This window comes from Seriola aureovittata, chromosome 4, assembly GCF_021018895.1.
Source record: "Seriola aureovittata isolate HTS-2021-v1 ecotype China chromosome 4, ASM2101889v1, whole genome shotgun sequence".
NCBI lineage: Eukaryota > Metazoa > Chordata > Actinopteri > Carangiformes > Carangidae > Seriola > Seriola aureovittata.
In genome coordinates, this window is record NC_079367.1 from 21422419 (window position 1) to 21445024 (window position 22606).

A 22606-nucleotide genomic window follows, 5' to 3' on the forward strand; every position below is an offset into this window, starting at 1 on the left:
CTTCGCCCACGGCTGATGTGGCTTTCAGACCAGCTTTTCTGCAGCCCTCTCATTTGTCTGAAAAGGGAGGAGCAGGTCTTACTTTCACAGAGTGTGATGACACACCAGCCCACAGGTGGATCGAGTGCTCCTTCACAGGCTTTCTGTGTGGGACATTCACACAGAGAGATGCTGTGACAGCTCCTTGTGTGGGATTTAATACCTACAAGATAAGCTGTCCATACCTGTGGTTTGTTAGAGATTATATTGCGTATAAGCTCTCTGACGTTTGTGGTGACAGTCTCCTCTGTTATACCTATAATGAGACGGTAATGCTAAAGTCCAAGAATAAGCCAAGCCAAATACTTCACACACTACAGCACTATACACACTAAAGCAACACACTTAATCAGACTAAACGAGTTCAGAAGAGTTTGTTTGACACTCAGCTTGACCTGTTGGTATCGGACACTAAAATCACCAAAATCTCAACATCACAGGCAACTACTACAAAGTGTGATGACACAAGCTGAAATGATCAGTTTACTCAGGAACTTAATCAGAAACTTATGATCATTGATTAATTGCTTAAGCCATTTCATATGTGAAAAATAACTCAACCTTATAGTAGATTCAATATTTTTGGGTTCTGGATTGTTGATTGGACATCTGATAACAATTTGCTACATCGGCCAAATGATTAATTGATTGATGTAGAGGATAATCAGCAAATTAATCGTTTATGAAAATTAATTTCAGATGGAGCCCTAAACTGAACATAATCTCTTGAAATCATAATGGGCATATTTCTCAATTCTAACCTCTTACAGAAAAAAAAAACATTTGGCAGATTAATCAATAATGACAAGAATCTGCAGAGTTGTAATCGAATAAAGGAAGTTGTTCTATTATGATCATGGGTCTATTCGCAAAAACCTCTGCTACTTCTCCAGTAAATTCAACCAGCTCTCAAGACAAAGTAAGAAACTTGTTTTTGTATTGCTTCTTGCTTATTGTCCTTCCAGCACCTAGCAAAGCCTTTCATCCAGTTAAGTGGTGGATACTTAAATCCTTAGGAGGAAAGACTGAAAAGAGCGGGAGTAGTATAACTCGCCATCCTCTTGTAATTTAATAGATTTTATGGAGGTCGTTGTCTGTGTGCTTCATCATGTTCCAATCTGCTCCATCCTTACGTTGCGAAGTATAAATTTCGTCATTAATTACTGACCATATTTCACCACACACTGGGATCATCTGAGTATTAGTTCAGTGTAATTTAGTATTTCAGTAATCTGTGGGCTTTTTATCACGAGCGGCTAATAGCGCTACCCATTTGGCAAAGCAGCCATCAGATAGTCCATAAATTTGAGTTAAAGTTTCTTTATCATAAAGCTCTAAAAAGCAAAGAAGACAGGGATAAATTCCTTAATCAAATGTTAATTCTAGTCTGGTGTGAACATGGCATTATTCCCTTAAAAATATTTTTTAAACTAAAGGTTTTGATAGATTTTAGGAACTGTTTTGTTGAGATCTGAGGTTCACACCCATCCAGAATATGACACCTGTAAAATCCCATCTGACTTCCTTTGCTGGTCACTAAAAGCCACTGGCAGCTGCTTCATATGAAGTAACAATGGCTGACAGTTTGCAGGTCATGGTCATCAACATGACAGACATAAATTACATCTGACTCAGTGTCAGACAACCTAAAAAGACAGGCGGAAAATTAAACCGCTTCCAGTGGTATTTACACAAATTCATATAAATCAAGCAGGAGCTAAACTTTTGAGTGTAGTTTAAAATCTCTATTTTACATTTCCTTATCCAGAAAAAAATACTATCTTTTATTGTGATGTTTTGCCAAAGCAGGAAAAAAAATGATGCAAGTGGAAGAAAGACACTACTACTAGAGAGAGTGTGTGTGTGGGTGGATGTCTGGTCTCTTTCCCTGGCTTCATCTCCAACACCCCATGTAACACACTCACTGGGACAAAATGTGGACCAAGATAGAAAAAGCATTAAAAAAGGATGGTTTTACTATGAGCTACTCTGACACTGCCTACAAAAACCCGAACAAGAGAAAGTGGATTTTGATATTACTGGGATTTTGTTTCCGCTCTTTTATTCGTACGCAGAGATAATTTTACTACCACACAAACACTGTAGCTCCTGACTGTCAGGACACCTGAGGCCATCCCTGCTCATGCCGTCATCACTTATGTAATGATATTCATTTCTCCCTGCAGTTCACCTCACCATGCTGACATTTGTGAGCACGAGCCATCTGCGAGCGAGTTCACACAGCTATAAAGCGTCCAAAGGTTAACAAAATCTCAGTTAGTTTTTTTCTAAATGTCAGCTTTGCAGTAGAGCAGCCTGCAGATAAAGAGTAATATAATGTGTGCTGATTGCATGTTTCTTGAGGACCCTGATTGAGCTCATTTATATTTTGACCCAACAATAACCCAATGATTTCTGGCCCTTTTTTGATAATGGCAGGACAGGGTTTCTGCTGGTCTTGGAAATCATTCCAAAGCACTTAATTCAGACAAAGGTAGCCTAAGAAGGTATTAACGAGTCTTAAATTTCATTTATAAAAGTCTTGAATATTTTGTCTTCCTGCTGTAAATGGCAACATTATTTATAACATGGTTGAAGGCTGTTGGGAGACATTACGCATAACTGCGACTGGTGGATTGTGCTGCAGGAGACTTTAATTGGCTTTGTTGAGTTACTATTAAAGCAGGTAGCTTGTTGACTCATATATTGATTCATTACATTAGGAAAAATTATTATAATATACAGCCGAGTGGTACTGACAAAAATGTTACATGAATGTCAATAGATTCATGTAGTCAATAATAACAAATGATTGTAGGCCTTATTGTGCCTCATGATTTTCTGTCATTCTTTGACCAGTATGACAGTGAAAAGGGTAAATTTCATTCTATATGAATCTTATAAAATGTTTATCTATAAGATTTATTTATATCTATAAGAATATCTTTACAACAAAGACCGTCTGGAATGCAATTGGAAATTAAATATACTGTACATCGTATTAAGACTACAATATGAGCATTGTGCAAAATACTGGAAAGAAATGGACAGACCATATACATGTAGCTTATATATGATGTACAACCCCAAAACAAACAGATGTGCCTAAAACTCTTAATGGATGAACTTCCAATCAACATATTTTGCTGTTAATGGTGTAATAATCCTGTTAACATAAATTGACAATAAGGTTACCTCTAAGGCTTGGTTGAGCAGAATTATTACATTTTTATGTTATTGTTCTTTCCTGAAAGCAGACCTACATTTCCTGGACAGAAATAATTTTGCTTGCATGATTATCAAAGCAGCTCAGAGAAGCTGCTGAGGCGAAAACAGACAGTCGGTTTGAAATTGTGAGCAATTAGACCATGACTCATCAAATTGCCAGAGGTGCAGCTTAGACTCACTGCCATGATAGCAAACTGTAAAGGAAAGAGCCACCTGCCAGAGGACAAGCTGGCTACAAAAACAGAGCGAGAGGAAGGGAAGAGGAAGGAAGGATGGATGAATAGATGAAGGGATGGTCACAGGGAGGAGCAGCCATCTGCAGGCTGAGCAGAAGCCTGCAAGATGCCCTAATCCATCCGTAAGTGTGCGAGGAGGGGAGACAGTGCTTACAAGTATTTATAATCCCCTCGCACTCCTCCATCCGTCTCCTTCCATCAGTGTGATCAGGCTTTGACATAGAGTCTATATAACAGAGGGGAGGGTTATAACGTGAAATGCTAATCCAGTTCCTCTTAGTTTGTTTCAGTTGACTTTATGAGTTTTATAGCTCTAATAGTTCGTTAGGACTTCATCCTGACTCGCACCTGTGATCAACCTGGCACCTTGTCAAGAAAGTGTATTTAGTGCTAGCTATTCCATCATGTTTTGGGAGGTAATTCATGTCTTCTTCTAAAGTTATGACTCAGCTCATATCTAGGACTTCAGGACTTTATCTATAGTGTACTTCTAATATTATGAGTTTAGAGGAATAGTATTCAACATTTTGTGAAATACTGTTGTTCACCTCCGTATCTGTCTGCTAAACATGAAGCTAGCACAAGCAGCTAGTTAGCTTAACTTTACAGAAAGACAGGAAACAGGTTGAAACAGCTAGATTGAGTCTGCCCAAAGGTAACAAAATGTATCCACCAGCATGCCCAAGAAATAGTTCAGATAACCCTCCCTCAATATATTTGTTCTATACTTTAATATGTGTAAATTAATGAGCATTATAGGTGTGTTGTTAGCTTCAGACAGAGCCAGGCCAGCTGGTAAGCTAAGCTAAGCAGCTGCTGGCCTTATATCTACCACACAGACATAGGAGTGGTAAAACAACAGCTTGAAATTATATGGATTTCAGTCTTAGCTATGCAATTTTAAACCTTTACAGATTTTTTTCTACTGTGCCAGACAAGCAATCAGATAAATAAAACAGAAAATGTAATAGGATGCTGTAGGATCTTTTGTTTTCCTGGTCGATTTCATCGCTCAAATTATACGCTGTATGCAGAAGGTACAGGAAAATCAATCCACTTTCATTAACTGCTGCTGATCTGGGAGCAGGCGGGGTGGGGGCTTGAGAGAGACAGCGAAGTCTATCCCATCAATTGTATGGGGAGCTGATCTCATGCATGCATGATGCCGTCACCCTCACCCACGCAGTACACAGCAAAAAAGACGGAGGTGTACGCACACGCATGAGGGCCTGCACTGCGAACATGAAAGGAAAGTAGGGCTTGAAAGGAGATGCATTACGTTTGATCTGGCTGAGGGGCGGTTTGTGGAGGGTCGGAGTGGGTGGAGGACTGCGACCGGAGATCAATGAGAGTCCTGAGCTTTAACATGTCACATATGTGAGAAGGACCTACTGGTCTGTGAAAAAGCGCTAAAAGCTGCTGTCAAGGTTGCTGTAGGTGTGAAACACCCCAATCTCCATTTTACTACCCACTGTCACACATGAAGATGCAAATGCTGTGAAAGAACAAGAGCGATCAACTGTTATTCAGCAGTTGAGCCCAAATGGAAGAAGTTACATGCTATACATTTCTCCAGACGCATGTGACTTATAGCTGTTTTAATCACAGATGGCTGGTGTAATTTTAGCTCATCTTCAGAGGGCAGATTTCTGCTCAAAAGGGCGGTCTGCAGCGACAGTGGCTGGCTTCGAGGAGCTGTGGCGCTCCCACACTAATCCTGTTGAATGCCTGCACTGGATGGAGGGGCTCTGAGATTGCCAAGGAATCGCCTGGCCTATTAAAAGGAGAACTGCCTGCCAACTGTATGCATATGGCACTGGAAAAGCAGTGCGAGACACAGTCGCCTCATTTTTCCTTCAAACAGCATTAATGAATCAGTGATTGGAGTCACAATCGTCAAGAAGCACAGTGTGAAATCGCAGCACTGATACAGATTAAGTGTGGAAGCAGCAGCACGCTTCAGGCTATTGTAGGCTACAAGCCGTTTATCAAAGTAAGAGAGAAATGATGTTATGCATTTTCAATTATTCTGCAGTAATAAAGGTGTGATATTCAGAAAACAGAAACTGATTTTCTTCACCACATACTTTTTTGCACATGACGTTTATTAAAACTTAAAGCAATCCCTTTTTTTTTTTGCTTACAGTTGATGTGACAGTCAGCAGTTAGCGTAGCTTATCAGAAAGACTGGAAAAAGAGAACGAGTTAGCCTGACTCTGATCTTACTCTGCTCATGCTCTCTGGCCTTTGTCTTTTATCTGGTTTTATTTTTCTGTGAAGCACTTTGTAAGTTTGTTAAGATAGTGCTATCTAAGTTATTATTTTTATGAGGCATATCTATTTTAATACACTTCTTTGATCAGTTATTATACTACTGTAGCTGAGGCATCAGAGAGTCCCACAAATTTAAATTCCAGGAAAGTGTGTTCAAGGATGCAGAGTAAAGGTGCAATCCTGAAATACGAAACCGCCATCAGTCATGACTGGTTCGAGCTTTAATGGAGTGTTTCTGCTATCCCCCCTCACAGTAATAAAGATTTAAAAAAAAAAAAAAAAAAAAAAATCAACCCTGACACAAAATCCCACAAGGCGTTTGTGTTAAAAAGTCATTAAAATTTAAAAAAGGATTTTACATCCAGAGGTTTCATGCTCCTTTAACCAATTAAGACACCATGTATGAGGTCATCCCATAGTAGGATAATTCACAAGCCGTTGCCCAAATTAAGTGGTGTGGATTTCAGCGTGAATGAAGTGTCAAGATTGTCAAGACACTCTCTGCTCCCGTGGAAGAATGAAGAGGAATATGCCAATGGTGTGTTAGCTGGTTCTAACGGCACATTATTCCTGTGTAACGGCCTCCTTTTGCTCTCTGTGGGGTTTGTTTTATGGCTTTCGAAACCACCAAGATCTGTTTCATGCAGCCTCAGAAGCCAAGAGGGACAGTTTCTCTTTAATGAGAATTTACTCCGCACTTGGCCACCAGAGCTAAGACATTAATCAGAGGCCACTTCGAGGTAAAGTTTCACAATTTAGCACCTATAGACACATGAACTCATGGCAACAGGAGAGCGGAACAACCAGCCGCGGCTTTGCATGCTTTCATCATAAATCACATTTTATGCAATTGGTAAGCAGAGTGCTTCAGCTCATTTCTTTATGGAGTCTACTCTCAATGCCAAAGCCCATAGCAGACAAAGAAGACTGTTTCTTTGAGGCTCTTTCCCTCAGTAGATCTGTGTGCACCAAAAACAACAAAGATCCATCACCTGTCTATTAACATGAATCATTGCAGAGTGACTGTCACACCTTTGAAAATGTATCCAGAAAAAGTGGGATGTAAATAAACAAACAGCACTACTTTATGATTGGACTGTCACTGTCCAATCGGACAGTGCGTTTTCTACACACGCACAAACTTGAATTTCTAATGCAGATTTATTTTACAGGGTTACAAAGGTTGATTTAAAACTACACACTTCACTTAACAAGAAGTCTTTTAGATGAGAGGTTAAATGTCAAGCAAGTCCAGTTGCCTTGGTAAAGCTCTAAACGATCACTTAACAAGTTCAAAACCTCATTGACCCTGATTTGAGTCCATAAGCATCTGCAGCTAGACTGAAACTCCACAAATACAGACCACAGTATATCAGGTCCACATTATTTCACCTCATTCCTGCATCTCCTCTCCCTTCCTCTCTGACCACAAGCAGCAGGTGGGGAGTGCAGATAATCCCTTCGACCAGTAACATCTTATGGACAGGAGAGCTTTTAATTAACCTGCACCTGTTCACCCTGTGCACCCTGTGCACCGGAAAAGGAAATGAAACAAAGCAATCTGCCATCATGCCTACAGTTTACATGTTTTAAATCTGTTTAAAAAGGTTTCACAAAAGTACAAAACTCTATATCAAAGTGCTGATACCACCAGAAAGAACAGCTCTGCTCTGCTGTCATAAACCAGTTGCCTTTTCTTTCCCTGTACTTCGTAGATGAGCACTCCACTCCATACACACACCCCTCGAGCTGATCTGCTATGTGTGCGTGAGATAACAGGTGTGGGTAAACCATTATCAGCTTTGCTGTGTGAGGGAGTTATTTTGGTCTGATCCCACGAGAACACCTTTGGAAAAATTTGCAATGTCCTCAGTGACACATCCATTAATTACAGAGAGGTGGAGGAGTCCAATCCTACAGGATCATTAAGAGTAGACCTGTAGTTTTTATATGTCCACACAGTCACCCAGCCTCATTGATTGATTGGTTTAAATGCTGAGAAACTGATAAGCACATTGGGTTTGGCATCACATGAACTTTGAGTGTCGGAAGTCACAGAGAACTGCAGACGGTGCAGAATAAGAGATAGGATAGTGATTTGGATTTTCCCTTGTCAAAGTCTGTGACCTGCCTCGCTCTGATTCACCGTTATCACAGCAGAGTGCGGGAAGCACAGCCATGAGTCTGATGTGTCATGAGTCACTTGTCCTCCTCTCAGGCAGAAAAGCTGAAAACTTTTTCCTCTCGGCCTTGTCTTAACTTTCTTCCTATATGCCGCTTACCTTCAAAGAGTGATGCCTCACTTTCCTCTGAGGTATCAAAAAGGAAAACAGAGTTATATAATGTGAATTTCTGATTCCCGCTTATTTGCATTTCCACTGAGCCGCGAAGGGAAAAGCTCCTTTTCCTGATTTGTCACTGAGCTGATTCAGGTCTGTGAGGTGTGCACATCACAAGCAGTGACAATTTTAGGTCCTGTGCTTTTGTGTCCATGGTAACTGGGAGGGAAGGTGAGGGCTTTTTAGGTGTGTGTGTGTGTGTGTGTGTGTGTGTGTTTGTGAGGGAGACAGAGGGAGCAGTTGGCAGACAGTGAACACACACAGACACACACTAATTCACAAAATAATAAACAATCAGTGCTCGCTCCTCTTCTTACAAGCAGCTATGATCACATCTCAGATATGCCGTGGCTCCTGTTTTTCTCCTTATCAGTCTGAATCTGTGGAGAGTGCACGCAGATAAATTCCAAAACAATACAGAAACCGCCCCCGGCCCGCACATGCCCTCCTATGACTGACTGCGAGCCAGCTCCGAGCTGTGCCTCCTGCAGTTGTCCACTTCTCAGCTTTGCGGATGCAATTTCTTTGTTCAGCGAGGCGAGGTGCTGACGTCAAATCGCCTCCTTTGTTTCACAACCGCCTCAGCTGCATTGTTCGTCTAGTGTGAATTCTTCAACCTGCTCCTGTTGCTGGGAGCAACAATGAGATAAATGACAAGATTATTCAATTAGCGCATAAAAGAGCAGAGGGGGAGCAAAGAAGGAAATAAAAAAGAGGAATTGGCAACAAATAGAGATGTCATCCGTTCCTTGTAAGGATAAATCATCCGGGTGAAAAGGAAATTCTTTTTGGAAATGGAGTTTTCTTGTTTGTTTTTTTTTTTTGTCAGCTTAATTATAAGCCTCACTGCTTTTGCTGCAGTATGACAACCACTTAATTATTTTTCTTTATATTTACTTTCTGCAACAAGTTCTTTAAATAAGCCGAGGTGTTCCTGAGGGGCCGCGGTTGACCAGGAGGTCTATGTATTTTACAGTTTTTTGAAAGAGAAATGGAATTTTCCAACATGCGCATTTATTGCAAGATGATTGTTTTTTAGTTGTTTGAGTTGCATGTGTTTTATTGTAGATAATTTTGTAGATAAGGCGATTTTAGCCATTGATTATCATCATTATTTATTTATTTATCATTATTTACAATTTACAAATTGCCAATTTCACTGATTCTGGATCCTCAGTTGTGAACTCTTTACGCTTTCTTTAGTCACCTGTGATTGTGATCTCAGCACCACTTGGATAATTTTTGGACTGTTGGTTGGACAAAAACAATTTGAATAAGTGAACTTTGTTTTTCTGATCAATGATTAATCAATTCATTGAGAAAGTCATCGGCAGATTCATCAATGACACAAACAATCACTAGTTGCCAAATTAGGTGTTTACCGCCACAATCAATTTTCATGGCTGGTGAACTGAGAGAGCGCAGAAAACAAGCGCTCCTTCATCCAGAAAGACTAGACTGAATGATCCATCTGGACGTGCACCTGACAGAGTGACTTCCTTTCGTGGGATCAATAGCTGGCCTGCGCAGAGGGAGGAAGGAGGAGGTTCAGAGCGTCACCGCTGTGTTGACATATCTGAAAATGAGCTGCGAGTGAGAACCCGAGACACAACACAAGGGAGTTAATGCACTTGTCACCGTCATTGAGCTGTTTGGTTAAAGGACCACCACAGTAAACAGACCAGCTAATGAGGGGAAGATGGAAGAGTCTTGGCAGGAAGGAAGCTCCCATCGCTTCCAAAAAAAAAAAAAGAAAAAAAAAAAAGGGCGGAAAGACCGAAGGGGCAACTGAGCAGCGACCTTAACATTGAAGTGGCCCCTGTGGATAAATGGTGATAATTCAGTGTGTGTTCGCTTAAAGTGACGGGCTTAACTGCTCTGCCGACACCTGTTCAGCTCCACAGAGGAGCCTTTCACTGGAGACAGGTGCCTCGGCAGCGAGCCGCCCACTTCCCCTCGCTCTGTGCTTCGCTCCCAGCTGCTCGCCTTTCAGACCTCAGACACAGATTCCTCACATGCCTTCCTGTCCGCTCAGCAACCACTGCAGCGGCCGCTGCTCCTAAAGACAACTCCCCAATACAAACAAGGGCTCCGCGAGAGCATCACAGGAGCATCTCACATCAAGTCGACGTGATGTGGGAATCCTGCTGCATCAGAGGGTTTACTGTTTGATTGGTATATGCTGCGTATTTGTGAACCTAAAAAACACATCTCTCATTCTGACAGACAAGTTCCCTAAAAGTATCTGTACACTTCGCTTCCTATATGAATAATAACAAGACATTACTTTGATCATAAGTCTCGTTCAAGTTCAAGAGAAATGAACTTGCTGCATCATCAAAGTCATTTCTCAGAACATTTCCCACATTCATTTCCTAATTGGGAAATAGTTTCATCTGACCAGCACTCCTTAACCACGCAAACATATTCAGTTTACTGTCATGTATGACAAAGCAGGAGCAGCAGGAAATACTTGCTTTTGCTTAAAAATTAAGATCATTCAAGCATTTTTCAACAAATTGCTACTATGCAAGAGGTCAAAGAATAGTAAGATCAGGCAAGAAAAAGCAAGAAAAGTGAGCAATTCTGAAGTGGAAAGTAGGTCATGTTTATGTGTGTAAAAAAAATACTTAAAGAGTGAATCATCTAAATCATTTCCGTCAACTAATCAACTAGTCAGCCCGAATGGTGGGCTTGGTGGATGAACAACCTCTTCTGGACCCTCATTTTGGCACAAAATTATGACACAAAAAAAAACCAAACAAACAAAAAAACAACAACAAAAAGCTGCAATAATTTCTGTGGGAGTTTGAACATATGTGTGTTGCTATATGCATATACGCACACTGGGTTTATCGGCTCTGTAGTCGGTTCACTGACCTGTTCATAAGACAAACAGATTGGAGGGGGTGGGGGAGTGGGGGAGTGGGGGGTGGGGTTTAATTAGCACAAAAGCCAGTAGAGCGCAGAGGTAGCCAGGCTGAGCACTGAAATGGTTTTGAACTCTCACATCTTAAAATATCTGCTGTTGAACCCTAAAATGGTCATTAACACACCCCGACTACCAGCCTTCATTTCAAGCCTCTGGACGGGCTCACACGTTTTTTATGGTGGGAACAGGCAGAGAGCATGTATGTGTTATGATAAACATACCTTTATCTAAGCTGTTTCCCATAGCATGCATACCCAGGCACGTGTAAGCACTAGCCATGCTTTTCAGATCTGGGCCAACTGGCTGCGATCCAGCAGCAGGGCTGGGTTTGGCGGCTGGGTCCCAGCATGCTCACTGTATGAGGGGCAAGGTGCTTCACTGCATAGCTGGAATGTTTTCCGTCTTTGTTTGGCCCAAAAGGCTGTGAGTTTCATTTTAAAGGCGCTCTTATAGAGGAGGGCAAGTTGAGGCATGTCTATAACTGGCTCTTATTGGCAGCTGCATACACATGCTGCTGCTGCTGCTGCTGCTGTTCCATTCAGATAATCACAGCTGTCATCTAGTCAATTGATTCATGGATAAAATCAAATTAAATACCTGGCAAGAGTTTACCCCTACGCTTTCCAGTTAGGACTGCAAGTAATGATTATTTTCATTTGATCAGTCAGCTGATTATTTTCCCGATTAATCATGTGGTCTACAAAAATTACCATTAAGAGTTTCCCAGAGGTCAAGCTGACATATTTAAATGTCTTGTTTTGTTTGACCAGCAATCCAAAACCCAAACTTAAACCTAAAGACTCCACATACATACATACATACATACATACAGGAAAACAAAACAAAACTCCAATATTTCACAGAGCGATCTTCTCAACAACATCCAAACCACCACGGCCAGGTTAATCTATGAGGGGGGCCCTGATGTTATGTTTAGGAATATGTACCATGTATGTAAGCAAGACAATTAGCTGCAGGGCCTGCCCCAATATTGTAACTGCGGTGGATCAAATTCCTTAACAAACATGCAATTCATTTAATTACCACACACTAAATCGACACACAGTGAATCTGGGAGTTTTAGGGCCCTTGGGGGCTGGGGAGCTTTGCCCGTTTGGTAATCCAGCTTTGTAAACCACCTACGATGACGAGTTCAGATCTTCAAATGTAACAAGAAGTCAGACTGTAATTTGAAGTTGCGAGTGATTCAGGTGTATGGAAGCTGAGTCACGGGTTTAAGGCTTTCTCTAAACCACAAATTGCCTTTCACATCATTCTCAACCACGCAGCAAGTGAAAAGAATCTTTGTGTGGTCATTGATTTAGACAAACAGACACGGTTCATGTCGGAGTCAACTGGAGTTCTTTGTGAGTACACAAAAAAGAGCAAGTCGGAGCATTTAGGATCTGTGTTCTTCTCTAAAGCTGCAACTGGCTGAACTCTCAAGGCTGTTTCGCTCATGAATCAAATAAAATCACTTTCATGAGTCTTTCAAAAGCGATGAATTACGCCTGAACTGGCTGTCGCTAATAAACTCCCTTGCAGCAGCCGACAGATGATGTGACCTGAAAGTGACTTGCCCGGAGCTGCCCCGTCACACCGATGAGAAAATCAGTGGTACAAGAAGTAGTCAGATCTTTTACTTAAGTACTGATCTACTCTGTAGAAACGCTTCATCACAAGTGAAAGCCCTGACGCATTAATGTGTAAGCAGAATTTTACTTCTGCGGTTGGTTGAGGTGGAGCTGATTTTTAACCTGTTTATATAAAGCTGCGACTGATGATTCGTCTTTATTACGGATTAATCTCCTGACTGTTTTCTTGTTTAATCGATTGTTTGGTTTGTTAAAATTCAGAAAGTCGTGAGAAATGTCCGTCACCACTGCTTGTTTTGTCCAACAAACTGTCCAAACCTCACGAATTATTAAAAGAAAAAGCAGCTAAATCTCACATACGAAAAGCTGGAACCATGAAACATTTGGCATTCTCACATTAAAAATTACTTTACAGATCAATACAACAGTTGCCAATTGATTATCTATTAATCAAATAATCATTTTAACTCAACCCAATCATACTGTTGGTTGTTTAATCTTCAGCAAAGCATCATATTTTATGAGCTCATCATATGTTTTTTATTTGTAACTTAAGCTATTAAATGTAGTTGAGCAAAAATATTCATGTTTGAAGTTGAGTAGAAACATTAAGTATCATTAAATGGAAATACTCGGGTAAAGTACCTAAACTTTGTACAGTACAATACTTTACGTTTCACAACTGAACCCCCGATCGTTTCTGTACATTCATGCAAACAGCTGTCACAATACGAGTCTCACAATAACATCTTGTCTGCAGCTGTGTGAAATGGTCAGGACACTTTCTCCCAGCGATGTCATCATCACAGCTGCATCTCTAAAGCCTCTCAGCTTCCTCCCCGGAGACTCGCCTCAATTATCTTATCCCGAAGCAGGCCAGTTAACATCTATCTGTCCGTGGTGACGGGGGGACGGACGGACGGACAGCTCTGTGGAAACGCTTGAAAGAACAAACGCCTCAGAGCAAATCCACGAATTACAAGAACAAGAGTATCAATTAAAGCAAGTTTCCTCTGCAAATGTCCTTTCATCACAACTAGTTTCTTTTCTGCTGCACTTTGTTTGCTCTGATACTGTTATTTTGCCTGATTCAATTAGTTGTGTTGAGTTTCTTGTTGACTTCCAGATGAATTTCAATGAAAGAAATTGCTCCATTTGAACCCCAGTAAATTTTTATTACTTATTCATTTATTATTGGAACCTTTATTCTTCATTTAGACTGAGTTGTATGATTGTTTCCAGATACATTTCACATTTTGCTGGTTAACTCACCTGCTGTCCTCTGAATAAAAGCCTCAAGGTTGTGCTATAAATAAATGAAAGTGACTGATCACTCTATATTTTAACGGTCATTAGAACCAAATTATGTGATTCTTTCCAGGAAATAAACTAGAATTTACAGACCCACCAAATAAAGTGTTACCGTTTATCTTTACTTCAGATCACAGTGGGAAAAGTGGACTTTTAGTTTACAGGTTACAGGGCATGTAAACAAGAGAGCTGACATAGTTTGTCACTGACTGAATTATTTGACTCTGGTGTTTATACACTCATTTTTGTGGGTTAGAACTGCAGTTTTAATTCAATTTTCATGCTCGCTTTTATGCCTTCCCAACACGGGTAATTACTGGCTATCGGATGTCAACATCCATTTCCTTGCATCCATAAAACACTGTGATTTGGGGTCGTTTCCTGTTGTTTGTTTGGATTTTATTCCCAGACTCAACTTGGGCCCATTTATTTTAATGTGCATCCAGGCTGTTTGTGGATAAAACAAACTAACTGAATATGTCACCTTTGGCTCTGGGAAAGTTATTTTAAACTATTTTGACAACTTACAGACAAAATGATCTGTAATTATTATATTATCATAAGCAGAGGAGACCTTAAAGGGTTGCGATTGATCAGATGTTTATGTACTGTATTGTTTTTTGAATAATCAATTAGTAATTTTTTAAAGCAAAAACATCAAAACATCACAAGTTCCAGCTCCTCAGCTGCGAATATTTTCTGTTTCTCTTCTTTGACAGCAAATTGAACATCCTTCGGTATTACTCAAACTGAACCCACAGTCCATGAGTCATAGTCCATATTTTGAATAAAAAACTCTAGCAAGCTTGGTGTTAAAAGGCCTTTGCTGCCGGATCTGTATGTCTTAATTCAGACAGTAATACGCCTGAAGCAGTGGGAAGTAAAAACATCCACGTTAAACTTTAAAGATCAGAGACTTCTCATATGATCATTAGTTTCAAAGTCCAGGAGGGTGGTGACGTGTAAAGTTCAGGAATATTCAGTCACTGACTGACTGACTGACTTCCCTGCTATTCACTTCAGGTAGAAAAAGAGAAAAGAGTAGGCGGCACAGCTTCCCAGCAGTTGAGGTTTGTCTCTTGACTTTACAGGTGCTGAACATCATGGAAGTGTAGCTACATTTAGGCAGAGCATAGAGCACTGACTGTTCTTCTTTCACACAAATGCTGCTGTATCTCGCAGGCATTTTTTTTTTTTTTATTTCCTTCTCTCTTCTCTGAGTAAGTGGCTCCTTCTATGCATTGATGTGTTAAAACTTACTGGGCTGTTTCCAGCTCTGTCACCCCAAGTACATCAGCTGACAGCAGCCTCAGTGCACAGCTCCAAGAAGCCTTCACAGAGCCCAAAGTGCAGAGCGGAGAGGCCCGAGGGCTTTCACTCAGCTGAACACAGCATCTCTCTGTGCGCAGCTCACTGACCACCGTTGTCGTCAGAGAAGGATGGGACACTGATGTCCCCCCGAACTCTCCGGATCTGGACCCAGGACGCCTGTGCAGCCTTCGGACACCTGCGGGGGACTGTGAATGTCTCTGTGATGGGGCTGAGGGATGGGGATGGTAATGAACACACAGTCATTTATCAGCCATCCGTGGCATCGGTCCTATTCAGATACAGATACCCACTGAGACACAAAGCCCCAGCTGCTTCAAGTGCCAGGCTGACACACAACATTGGGCACCAATGCAACACAGCTCCATTTAGCCCTTAAAGAAACGCCCCGTCACAGCGACTAAAGTGCCGCTCTATACGTCCTTCTGCACGGCTGCACGCACAATGGACAGAAGTGGATTTATCATGTGTTTAAAAAGGAGAGAAATCTGGCTATAGCCAAACACATCTCTGATCACATCTGTTGTTAGATTCTCTGCCACTTTCTAATACATCACCCTTTGTAGAGACAAGACAATTTCTTGCTTTTCTTTGTCATATATTATTGGAAAATAAATATGTTTGGATATTTGGACTTTTGGTCAAACAAGAGAAGACATTTGAAGATGTCGTGTTCAGCTTTGCAAAGTTGCGAAGGTTTCTGGACATTTCAGTGACGACACGATCAACAGATTAATCTATTATGAAAATAATTACTAGCTGCAGCCCTAGTCATTATTTTAACCTTATAAACCCTACATCAGTTTTTCCTTCTACGAAAGTAAACCCACACATATTCAAATAAGAGACAGTGGCTGTTGGAGGAAGAGTAAAAGAGGGAGGGGGCGTTTGGCTGTAGTACTTGTAATGCTGCTGGGTTGTGCGCCAGGGCATTCAGATGATAAAAATGTGGGAGAGCACAGCAGAAAAAAAATGAGTATCACCTCCATCACTGAGAAAAAAAAAAACTACTAAAGTTAAAATGAATCACGGCCCATTCCAAAAAACACTTCCCTGGCTTCTGGACAGTGAATAATCGAGCCATGAAAAATTCTCACATTAGCCCACTTTGGAGCTCCTCGTGACTCTGGGTAAGTCAGCAGTTGCACTACATACGACTACGTGGAGGCCTGTAGGAAGAAGCTCCCGAGCTGAACAAACCAATTACACCGCTGTCAAGGCCGTGGCCCAGCACTGCATCATCCCCACAGAGACAACACTGTCACATTGCGTGGCAGTACTCTGGCTCGGCAGACCCAGGACTGATGAGCCATGAGGCCTGGCATGTGTGGCGCGGCAATAAGCCCTACTTAGCCCTCACACAGTGAAGGAAATTGTGTTACATACCATTAAGTGTTATTCTCCTTTATTAAAGAGGCAGTGTTGTTAAAACAAAGGCCCGCCCCGTTCAGCGCGCACTGAATTGTTGAAGCATGTGACTCATATGTGATTGCAGATTGTGTTAAAGCTGCAGGGCTGGGCAGATTTTACCCCATGACTCTCCCTCAGAGCGGAGGAAGCCTCCAGGACTGCTGTTGCTGCTGCAGAGTATTTAGACATTCCTCCCCAGGGTGGGAACACATCCCATTAGCATCACATGCTAACATGCCTGTGGACACAGACACACACCGGCTCTTTTCAGCGCTCAGACACGGTGAAGTAAGAACAATTCATGTGTTTCCTTGAGTGCCTCTCAGGGACATTTCACTTTATTTTGACTTTCTTTGAAGTGAAAATACAGGATTAACCCTTTCTAAAATAACTCACACTGCCCCTATGCAGCATTTATAAGCAGCACATAAACATATAATAAATGGCTTATAACACACTATAATATAGTTGTGAGCAGATGTAAGTGGACGCCTATGAGTGGAAACGGCTGTATTAACAGATAATGAACGACAATACAGTAAAATGCAGCTGTAATGTGATTTCAAAAGAGGAGTTACAATAGATTTAATTAATAAATACTTTATATTATGGTTTTAAACCAATACATTATAAAACATATTTTATGTTAAAGCTCTTTATTAATGACTTAATATTTATATCTGCAGATTTGATTAAAGCTGATCACCGATAAGATCAGAAGCCAACATGTTACAGTTGTCGCTTTAACGAGATTTCCTGGTCCGCTTCTCAGGTACAATAAAGTTTACAAAAAACATTTAAAAACTGCAGCAGACGATATTGCAGAGGCTCCTCCGCCCTCAGCCACACTGACATACAGACTGGCTGCACTGTTGCCTCTTTAATTGACAAAGTGTGCCAGTCAAGGCCACGTTCAACTCCCTTGGCCATCGAGCGCACGCATCTTTTGTGAGGGGAGTTCAAGTTTATTGAGGCTGACAGACAGTCGTTAGCTAATGCTTTGCCCATTGTGCAAACTAGGTTGATCTTTTTTCCCGTAATTATTGAAGGCTGTGTAACATCCAGTCCGGGCTTGCCATCCGAGTCTGCCCGCTTTCACACCGACGGCTGTGTCGCTGTCTCCAGAGCTCGCTGCTCTGTTGCAACAAGCCACAGAAGAATGCTGCTGCATGGCATTGCTTCAGTGTTAGCAATCCTTTCTCAAGAAACAGTCGTCCCCGAATTCAAACATTATCTTATTGTTTACACTTTACTTAACCTCGCCCTATTCCACTTTTATAAGCAGCATATGGTTTATAGCACTATAATGTAGTTCTATGCAGATAGAGGGACATTTGTAAGTGTTTATACATGTACAGTATTCGTGAACAATTATCATTACAGCTGTGTTTTACCGTATTGTCAATCTGTTTATATAGCAGCTTCCACTTCATAAATAATCATTAATAAACAGTTTTAATCGTCAATTCTGCAAATGCAAGTGTTAATATTGTGTGGATCTTTTATCAGATTGTCTTCAGTGTTTTTACCTAATTAAGTGGTCACATTCTCTAACCATTGAAAGGGATCTCTAAAGCATTCGTAAATGATTTATTAACCCTTAATAAAGCCATTAGTTAAAACTTATAAATGCCTTAAGAAGTATGATCTTATTGCAGGAATGTGCACTTATTGTACCAAGCTGTCAAGCTCATCAGTCTCTCAGACATTGCTCCATCTTTGGTCATGCAGGTCAGACAGGGAGGAATCATCACATGTGCACTCATCCTGACCAAACAGCAGCACACAGTTACTCAACTAAAAACTTAAAAAAGTTGTGAAACTTCAGATAATTCACTGAGTCTGTGGGAGTCACAAAAAAAAAAAAAAAATGGAGCGTAAACTGGAGGACGAACACGGAGGCGGGCAGGATGAGGCAGACAAAGCGTCGGGCCAAACTCATTGATCAGCACTGAACGCTGTTCCTCCCTCACTCGCTTTGTTTAGCTGAATCTCTGCTTTTCAGCCAGATGCAATTTGCTGCTGTTCAGTAAGCCAGAGGAGGCTTCCTGATGACTCAAGGTACAAACCAGCAACTCACGACAGAGTGGTTCATGCATTTACATCATTAATCCACATATCCACCTCCCTCCTGTCCGTTTTCCTAACAGAAGTTCGTGACAGGCAAAACGCGTTGATTTCATCTTTCTATTAGATTAGATATTCCGCTTTCCTGATGGCAAGTGTTGGCTTATTAATTTGAGTTTCCCTCAGGGTGTTTTCAAGTTTCATCAACTGAAACTGAAGATATTTTAATATCTTTCTCCGTGCCGCTTATAGTTAAACAGCAGCAAGACACATTTTGTAACTGAAATAAAACTCCCAACAACTGCAGAGCAGTCAGACTGAGCCGATCTCTAAGTAAGAATCCAGCAAAGCAAGAAACCACAGCATTTTTACGACTCGTAAAACTGAATTTAACAATTAAAATGCTATATTTCACTTATATTCAAGAGCTTTAAGGCTTGAGGAGAAGTAATATGATTCAGAACTGCAGACAGTCAGCTGCTCCACAAGAGGTGAGGTTTTGTCTTTCTCTTTATCTTTCCATATCATCATTGACGCTCTGATACGAATCACACAACACATCAACACTGGTGATATCTACAATACAGGGCCTGATGTTCTACTGTAAATCATCTAGAAATGATTCAGTAACCATAACAACATTGGTACGCTCGCTCTGTGTGTGAATAAAGAATGTCCACTTTCATTCACAACAAAGGAATAAATGAATGAAGCTTTTATCACTGTGTCATGCATACAAAGGCTCACAGGTACAGGTAGGGCTGTGAAATGCTCTTTTTTTTTTTTTTTTTTTGAGTGCTGAGTTTTCCTTGTCTGATCGACGCTCCAGTAAAAATTTAATGTAAAGTTAAAATTGTCAAACATTTGCTTGTTCAAGATTCTCCAATGAGAAGATTTGTAAACTGGTAAGTTGGGATTTTTTGACCATTGATCATTGATGAGACACATTTGAAGGCAACGTCTTTGACTTGATTTTTTTTTTTTTTTCAATATTTTCTGACATTTTATAAACAAAATAACAAGTTGATTAATTGAGAAAATAAATTACAGGGCAATTAACGATGAAACGATCATTAGTTGCAGCCCCATATTGTACTGCCCAAAAGCAAACAGGACTCCCTTTCTCACAATCTGTTTTCTTCCTGAACATTTTTGAATTGATTAATCTCAGTGGCCAGTGGAAGAAAACCACTTCTCAGACCTGCAATTTAAGATTTTTGGGAGAAAAGATTCAGTGACAAACTTTTTGTTTTGATATGCACATAATGTATGTCCTTAGTTTGGCTTTGACAAGACAATAAAAGCTCAATTTTAATGGAGTTAACACTATTCATGTGGATGTAAGATAGTATCCCTCTCCTCAAAGAGAGAGTGGAGCTCTTTCTCATGGACAAATGTGTCCCATTAAACACCACATAAAGAGATAAATTAACAGACACATGAGGTTATCTGCTCCATCAATGGCCTGATTAACCCTCTATTGTTGCCACAGGGCAAAAATTTGTCATTAGGCCCCTATTGACCTCCATTGTTCACAAGAGTTTCATTAGGCACCCAGAAACCACAGTACACTAAGGCTGAAATATATATAAATGACTAACTGATTAGTAGACTGTAAGAAAATTAATTGGCAACAATCTTAATAACTGAGTTTTAAGTTTAAGGTATTTTTTTATTTTTAAGTAAAAGTGCCAACAATTCATTTGTTCCAGCTTCTTAAATGTGAACATTTGCATGTTTCCCCTGTTTTCTGAGAAAATAAACTCAACATTTTTTAAGTTGTTGAATGTTACTTGATACACAAAGAAAATTTTAATATAGAATTTAGTCTTAAAAACAGCTTTCGACACATAATCACTACAAGATAAGGCCACAAGGTGGAGGATGGACGACCTGTCACAATTGATTCTGTATTTCAGTGGTGCAAATTTCTAACAAATTTGCAATTAATTAAATTATGCAAACAGAATATAAGCAGTGGCCTGTTTCGGTCAGTTTGGTTCATGACAACCTGATGCTACAGTACAAAAGCCTTGAAAACAAGTTTTTTACACATCAGGTCCACCTGAGATTCAGTACACTGCACGATTTTCCTTTTAGTGACTGTTTTGTGACGATGTCATCCTCAAAGTTAAAACAAAGACCTTCTTTCTACAAGTCTTAACACAGACTTCAATGTTCAGCAGATTAGGAGGTGAGGAGGTGAGCTGGGGTTCTGTCAGACTGCTGACCTCGGAGTGAAAGGTCCCTCAGTGCCCCCCCCCCAAGCACTCTGACTGACACTGATGAAGGAATCGGTCTAATCCTTGACTCAAGGCAGAAACTCTAACACACACACACACACACACACACACACACACACACACACACACACACACACACACCTCCTCTACCTCATACAAACTCAGCCACCCCAGGGCCAAAACACAGACAGGATGAGGAGGCAGTGGCCCTCTACAGGACACAAACACCACAGCATGACAGACAGAGTAGAAGAAGACACTAAATGATCATTTGCAGCATTTCAAGCCCTCGTGCACGATGTGGTCACAACAACAAAAACCACCTCCTCTACCTGTCGTTCCTGCTCATCACCAGTGTTGTTTTGTATGCACATGTAGTGAGGATGTTTAGGAGCAAACACACCTGAACCCGGGGGGGGGGGGGGGGTCAAATCAGGCCTCATATTCTGTTATTGCACTGTAGCGACATAAAACATGTAAAAAACCTAATGAGGAAAAGTGAGGAGGACACACCTACACATCCTTTATTTACTGTTGCTCGACCGAAACTAGACAAGGCTGTAGTCTCCGGTATCGCCTTTAGAGAGGTGGATCTTTCTCTTTCTCCTCTGTACACACACACACACACACACACACACACACACACACACACACACACACACACAAAATCACAAACACACACAAAAGCATACACACATTGTACCTTAGAAATTCTTGCAGACAGGTGTCACAGAAACGGTGTCCGCAGGTAGACACTTGGACCGGCTCCCGCATCGCCTTGCTGCAGAGCGGACACTGGAACCGTCTCTTTGGCTTTTCCAGAAACTTGTAGTCAAACCCGGGCATCGCTGCGGGTTCTGTGGATATTTCTCGGGCCTTCAGCTGCAGGTTAAAGGTTTAAAATGTCCTCCCGATCCTCCGGAAAACGGGGATATTCAGCTGCACCGCCGTTCAAGCCGACGAGGGGTTCATATCACGTCCCTTCCACCACCGACAGATCGGGCTTTTTCAGGGAGGCGAGTCCTCCCCAGCTTCTCCCCCTGCAGCCCGGAGACTGATGGCAGCAAAAGCGCAAGACTACACAGTCCAGAAAACGCTGCAGAAATGATCACAGATTCGTCCTGTAAGCCCCCGTGTCTCTCTGCAAACTCAGGCTTTATTGTGGCCGGCAGTGCTGCTGTGTGGCCCTCTCCCCCTCTCCTCCTCTGTGGATGCAGTACTGACACACTGAGCACAATGCATAACCCCTCCGTCTGTTTAGGTGCACCGAGTCCCGCCTCCTCCTCCACGCAGGAGGAGTCAAGAAGCTGAAACACTGCTCACACCATTTTATCCCTCTGATCTCCCTTTATGGATCTTTAATTGGGCTTTTGTCTGGCTGCAGTGGCCTCTAATGAGATGCGCTGTTTGTTTTCCCAAGCCCATACTTAATATTTATTATTTAATTGTCAAGTAAAACCCTGTTTACCTCAGTTAACACACAAAAGCTGCTTCTGACTTTAGATATATTAAAACGGCAGTCTTACTTAGGCTGACTGAAATCGGAAGTGGAAGGTCTGGTTATTAAGGTTTACATCAAATAAATATATAACATGAATAATAA

The 22606-nt window shown here is 41.2% G+C and overlaps 1 protein-coding gene across 1 annotated transcript in view; it reads right to left on the bottom strand.

Moving 5' to 3' along the window:
- Positions 1–22297, bottom strand: part of traf4a (tnf receptor-associated factor 4a) — a 37135-nt gene extending 14838 nt beyond the window's left edge. The window contains exon 1 of the mRNA XM_056374620.1: positions 21707–22297. Coding sequence (XP_056230595.1) covers positions 21707–21849 — 143 coding nt within the window. The 5' untranslated portion in view covers positions 21850–22297. The remainder of the gene's footprint in view (positions 1–21706) is intronic.
- Between the last annotated feature and the right edge of the window lie 309 nt (positions 22298–22606).